The 6,051-nt window shown below is 34.5% G+C and overlaps 1 protein-coding gene across 2 annotated transcripts; it reads left to right on the forward strand.

Annotated features, from left to right (window-relative positions):
* Positions 1-331: 331 nt before the first annotated feature.
* On the forward strand, positions 332-5,582 carry LOC122292526 (serine/threonine-protein phosphatase 7). 2 transcript variants are annotated; one of them, XM_043100927.1, is made up of 5 exons: positions 332-938; positions 1,560-2,054; positions 2,911-3,057; positions 3,244-3,513; positions 4,570-4,636. In XM_043100927.1, the coding sequence occupies exons 1-4, from the start codon at positions 477-479 to the stop codon at positions 3,472-3,474; spliced, it is 1,335 nt and encodes a 444-aa protein (XP_042956861.1). In that variant the 5' UTR covers positions 332-476; the 3' UTR covers positions 3,475-3,513; positions 4,570-4,636. The 2 variants fall into 2 exon arrangements, with proteins under 2 accessions (XP_042956861.1, XP_042956862.1); XM_043100928.1 differs by lacking the exon at positions 3,244-3,513 and adding an exon at positions 5,185-5,582 and having other exon boundaries at positions 346-938; positions 4,570-4,677.
* Positions 5,583-6,051: the final 469 nt, after the last annotated feature.

Below are 6,051 nucleotides of genomic sequence, written 5' to 3' on the forward strand. Positions count from 1 at the left end.
TACAAAAGTTTATATAAACTTATCTATTTAAAATTTATATAACTCATTTCTATTTCTTATATTTTATGGTCAAACTGTTTACCTGCGTGAGTAGGAATTTAATTTTAAAATTTTGTTATGCATACGTAAAGTCGCATATTAATTTGTATATTAATATTAATTATTAATTTATATATCAATTTTAATCAATATTAATATGTTAATTAATATATAACTTTTATCAATATTGATATATAGATTAATACATAAATTTATTTGTAGCTGGAAAAATTCCTAGTTGTGTAGGTCCTCGATTTGGATTGAGCTGGGGGCATCTGTGGCGATGTTGTTGTCTCGGGAAAATGGATTAAAAGCATTGTTAGTTTGAATAATAAAATCTGAAAAATCAGCCTTCTCTGAATAACGAAAATATGCGCCTTATTATTTCATTAGTTGCTTGATTTTCATATCCTTGTTATTTTCTTGTCCTGCTTGAAATGTGGTTATTACATGCGAACCCTGAGGAAGGAGGCCGAGATTTCTCCGATACGAATCCGATACGTACACCACTAACGTGGCCTTCCGATGGCAAGGTGGATCTAGATTGGATCCGGAATCTCATGTCCGTCTTCGATCGGTCGTCCAAGGATCTACCTCCGACCGATTTTCCCTCCGTCCTTCCCGTTCCGGTATTTGACTCTTTGGTTCTCACCGCGTCCAAGATCCTCCACAAGGAGCCCAACTGCCTCACAATAGAACCTGACCACGAATCCAGTGCCGCCGCCGCCGCCGCCTCCGTCGTGATCGTGGGGGACCTTCACGGCCAGTTGCATGATTTTCTCTTTCTTCTCCAAGACGCTGGATTCCCCTCTGAAAATCGCTTCTTCGTCTTCAACGGTGATTATGTCGACAGAGGCGCTTGGGGCCTCGAGACCTTCCTTATTTTGTTGGCATGGAAGGTATATCTATTTATCTAACAAGTATCTGAGATATGCTTGAATTTCTCATCTTGGCCAAACTCCACTTCCGTATCAAATCAGGTGGCTCTTGTTGAATGCTTTCAGATAATTGCCGAGTTTTCTGCTTCTAATTTCTTCATTTTCTTAGTTGTAATTTCTAAATCCACGCAATTCCTTTACGCATTCTTAATTCGTTTAAAGTAATATAGTTCTGATTTGTAGGATACCATGTACTCTTTTCTATTTTTTTTTTTTTTTTTTTTTTTGGTGCTTTACTCTGGTGGCGTTCCATAATTCGACTATTTCTGTACTTATTTATCGGTCCGTCTGAGAAATAAAGTGGCAAATAAATGTGCATGATTTTTAATCTTTTGTTGATTTTTTTTTACATTAAAAACTGTATGGGACAATGTATGGTGTATAAAGGTTGTGCACAGCCGACTTTCTCCAATGAATTGACCTTGGTTTGATGGGTTAGATATTGTAGGATCGAACTCTGTTTCCCAACTATGAATGTCCTTGCATTTATAATAAATTAGGTAACGTGCTTCTGTTTATTTAAAAGGTAACAATATATAGTTATTAATCAGATTGTATATTATGGGATGATGCTCTGCCTAGGTCTTTATGCCACATAGAGTATATCTTCTCCGTGGAAATCATGAATCCAAGTATTGCACCTCTGTTTATGGCTTTGAGAAGGAAGTGTTGACGAAGTATGGAGATAAAGGTAAGCATGTCTATCGGAAATGTTTGGGATGTTTTGAAGGCCTTCCTTTGGCTTCTATTATAGCTGGACGTGTATATACCGCTCATGGAGGGCTTTTCCGTAGTGTTTCTATGACCCCATCCAAGAGATCGAAAGGGAAGAAGAATCGTAGATTAAGTTTCAACTCTGAACCGAAGCCTTTAGCTCTTGGTTCTTTGGAAGAATTATCTAAGGCTCGAAGGTCAGTTCTTGATCCTCCATGGGAAGGCGTGAATCTAATTCCTGGTGATGTGCTATGGTCAGATCCATCAGCTAAACCTGGTCTTTCTCCAAATAATGAGCGAGGCATTGGACTATTGTGGGGTCCCGATTGCACCGAAGACTTCCTCAAAAGGTTCAATCTCAAGGTAATATTCCGCTATTGTACTAAATGGAGACAATGCTCATGATTTTTTGTCTTTAATTCATCGCAATTAGAATGCCTATCTCATTCATATCAATAATATTTATCTCTTACTTATAAAAAAAAAAAAAAATACCGTTATTCTGATTTAAACCTAAAGCTGACATGGCTAACATTGTAATATCCCTCATCATGGGCAAGTTGTATTTTGATTGTTTATCTATATTTCTAAATAGTATATTCTAACACCTATCATTTAGTTATCTTCAATAAATACAAAGAAGTACCTAACAGCATTAATATTCTTGACTTTTACTTTCCCTTTTCATTAGCGTGTTAGTATCTATATCGACATGTAGTAATTATTGTCATGGCTTCGGATCTAGGGAACTGCAGCTTGCCACTTTTGATTTCATGAAGGATGAAACTATAATATCACTCTTTGATGTTCTTATCTTGATTGGTAAATAAATTCCCTTGTATCTGTGATATTGACCTTGCAACTTCTTGCTCCACCCATTAATTCTTTTCTGAAGGGATATGCCATTTGGTCTGAAGTCGTTTGGCAATTCCTTTTATTTGTTTTCAATGTTTATGTTGTTTTATTGGAAGGTTATGCACACAAAATGGTTTTTGTGCTCTGTATTGCTTTGAAATAAACAAACTTGCTCTTTGAGAGTGGAGTAACATGTAATAGGTGGTTATTTTTTGTGTTGTTACTCCATAATTCAAACCTTATGAAGATTTTCTTTATACTTGTTTTTGTTTTCATGTTAACTTATCTGTCTGTGTTAGTTATCTTGTTCCGGAACTTACTGGCATCTAAAGTGCAAAAACATCATTTATTGTTTCTGTGCCAGTTAATCATCAGATCACATGAAGGCCCTGATGCAAGAGAAAAAAGGCCTGGCTTTGGAGGAATGGAAGAAGGTTATACCGTAGATCATGTTGTGGAATCTGGGAAACTGATTACACTGTTTAGTGCTCCAGACTACCCACAATTTCAGGTTTATATTGAATCAATATGTTGTATTAGTTGTTGCCCATTGTATATTTCGTGCTTTTATATCTATATGCATTTCTAGCGTCTTTACTTGAAGATGGTTTCGATATTTTTTTTAAACTCTTTTTGAAGCCTGAGTGGAAGTTTTAACTTTGTTGACCTACAAATTTCTTTGCTATTGCATATACAGCTAATTGTTTCCATATGGGAAGTTTCCTTGTGCAATCATCAAAATGTTGGGAGGGGATCAGGACCTCATTATCACTTGGGCTTCTGTTTACCGTGGAGAGTAAAACATTTGTCTTCATTTTCCTTGATTATATCAATTATTATGGCGGCTGAGATCAGAAACTTGATCAAGATGGGATTGATCATTGTGAATATACCCACATGTAGATTGTCGACCTCTATGAATATATAGTTTAAAGCAAACTGGTGAACATCAGATTTATGTTTCTTGGTAATCACGAGTTTTTTTTTTTTGTTTAAATAATTTATAATTTTAAATTTAATAATTATTGATAATCACAAGATATGGCATTTTCAAACTTCTTTTTCGTAATGAAATATTTTGATCCATTGTCTAGCAGTTAGAATGAACTTTTAAGCTATTTTATAGTATAGGGTGGTGCCTAATGGGGAATCATATTTAGCAATAGCAATAATTACTTTTGGCAAACAGTATATTCTTCCAGCTATAATATTCATAGTTGAGTGTGCCTTTAAATATAATGGAATTACTCATTTATGTGAAAATTCAGAATTCTAAACCATGCATTGTGTGGTCATATTTTTATAAACTTGTGTATACAAATAAAAATCTTTATGAATTTGAGTTGGATACTATTCCTATCATTTCATGTGGCGTTATGCTTTATTCCTATTCCCCTCTATTCGGCATCTAAAAGCTTAAGATCAAATTTGTGTTGAATCTTTTTATATTTTGGGCTTCCTTAAATAGGCAGGCAAGTACAATATCAGTATGTAGCAATACTTTGTGATGTGATTGTTAGTTGATCATTGTGAATGGGCATCTTTGTCTGATAATACATTCAGAACTGCTAGTATAAACTATAGAAAGCTATTCTCACTTTTTGTAAGGCTGAAAATATCTCACTGCCTAGCATGTACATCTAGATAGCTTGCAAAATGGTGAAAGGGAATCTCCAACTGTTTAGTGGGTACTATGTTCATTAATGGCGAAGGTAAATACTGAGAAAATATTATTATCTTTAACAAGGGAGAAAGGGAGTTGAACGAACATGGTCTTATGCCTGTCAGATCAGCCATGATTGGTTAATTTTCCCGAATGATTCTTAAATTTCTTGGTTTTGTTTAAATGTTGGCGTGAAGGAATTCCAACTCACTAGTTGTCTTTGGGTTGACTAGAATCGTAATAAGGAAGCATGGTTTATGCCATCATTACAGAATGTTTGCAATAAAACAATTCAAGTCTTTCAGATTGTTTGCTACAGCATTTGTAATCCGTCCCACATTATTCTTCTATACCATGCAGGCAACAGAGAAGAGGTACAAAAATAAGGGGGCATACATTGTTCTGGAAGCCCCTAATTTTGATCATCCAAAATTTCATACCTTTGAAGCAATTTCTCCTAGACCACAGGTATTGGATATTACTCATTTATAGAATAGGAAAAAACAAGATGATTTTGGGTCTGCAAAAGTTTCCTAGACATTTAGGAATAATAGAAAGCAGCAAGGCTCCATCATAAGTGGACACTTGTGCTCATTTATCACATATTTGGACGATTGTTTTTATCTTGTAATAGCAGAATGTTTTTTGTTTTCTTTGTCAAGATTTAGGTATGCAGAATAAAACCTAGAATAGATTAGGTATAATATTATATATGTATTGTATAATATAAGTTTATCCTTATATAATACTATATCTGTATTGTAGTAGATTTTGTTATGTATTTGTTAATATTTACTCTTTCAAATTTGTATGGAAAATTAATATATGAATATAATGGAAGTAATTCCAAGTGTTATTCCAGGTTAAAGTTAAATGAAGAAGAATAATTATTTTATTTCCAGTGGGACTGATTCCTAGCTTGCTCTCTTCTGATTTAGCATAATAAATGTGCTCTGAATATATGATCTAATGCAGGTGAATGCCTATTATGACTATGAAGATGTTATTGATTCTGATGAAGAGTTGGACCTGGCATCGATGGTAACTGCTTCCGAAGAAACCTCATAGCTCTTTTTTTTTCCATCTATCTTCTCCATGAGTTTGCTGTATTTTAATTGTATGTTTTCATGAAAGGGTTTCTCTCCATTGCAAGCTGCCATTTTCAAATCTAGGGTTAATTTTTTTTGTAAAATGCTGTATTTGATGATACGTTCATAAGATATACGGCAATCTTTGGAGAGGCCGTTTTGGTAGGATAATTAGTGAAAAATGGGTAAAGTTCTTAAATAGTTGAGCAACTTAAACTATTATGTAATAAAGAGTAACCTCTAAGAATTAAGAGCGTCTCGATGTTAGCACCTTGATTTTTGAAACTTGGTATTGGTATTTTCCCTTCCTACTTTTCTTACCTTATTTTGTTATTGATGAAGAAAAAACTCCACAAACTTTGTTCATTCCTTGATGTAAATAGACTTCTCCTATCAACAAACAAGAAAACGGATACCGCGCAATGGCTTTTGCTTCTATAGTGCGACAAAGTCATTTTATCCATTAAGAGTTCATTTATAAATTCATTCATAACATTGGTTGAAGATTGAAAAGCATGAATTGTGTAGAAAATCATATGCATTAATAAAACTAAAAGGCTTTACTAATGGTTAGAGAGGTGGACGTTTATCCAATATCACTGTGGAAAATAAAAGAACAAATGCTTGTCAGGGATATTTATTCCTGTTTTTTTTCTTAGAAATGCTTGTAACTAGGCCTGCTACCCGCCCCCAGCAGCCGGGCACCCCGCCAGTGCTCAAGGAAATGCTTGTAAAAAATCCATTTGACAAATTT

This window comes from Carya illinoinensis, chromosome 13, assembly GCF_018687715.1.
Source record: "Carya illinoinensis cultivar Pawnee chromosome 13, C.illinoinensisPawnee_v1, whole genome shotgun sequence".
Taxonomy (NCBI): domain Eukaryota; kingdom Viridiplantae; phylum Streptophyta; class Magnoliopsida; order Fagales; family Juglandaceae; genus Carya; species Carya illinoinensis.

Bases quoted from the DNA above. Each gene is read 5' to 3' on its own strand.
- LOC122292526 (XM_043100927.1), top strand. From the start codon at position 477: ATGTGGTTATTACATGCGAACCCTGAGGAAGGAGGCCGAGATTTCTCC. The intron at 2,055-2,910 runs GTAATATTCCGC...TTTCTGTGCCAG, and splicing joins TCAAAAGGTTCAATCTCAAG to TTAATCATCAGATCACATGA. The intron at 3,058-3,243 runs GTTTATATTGAA...TTGCATATACAG, and splicing joins CAGACTACCCACAATTTCAG to CTAATTGTTTCCATATGGGA.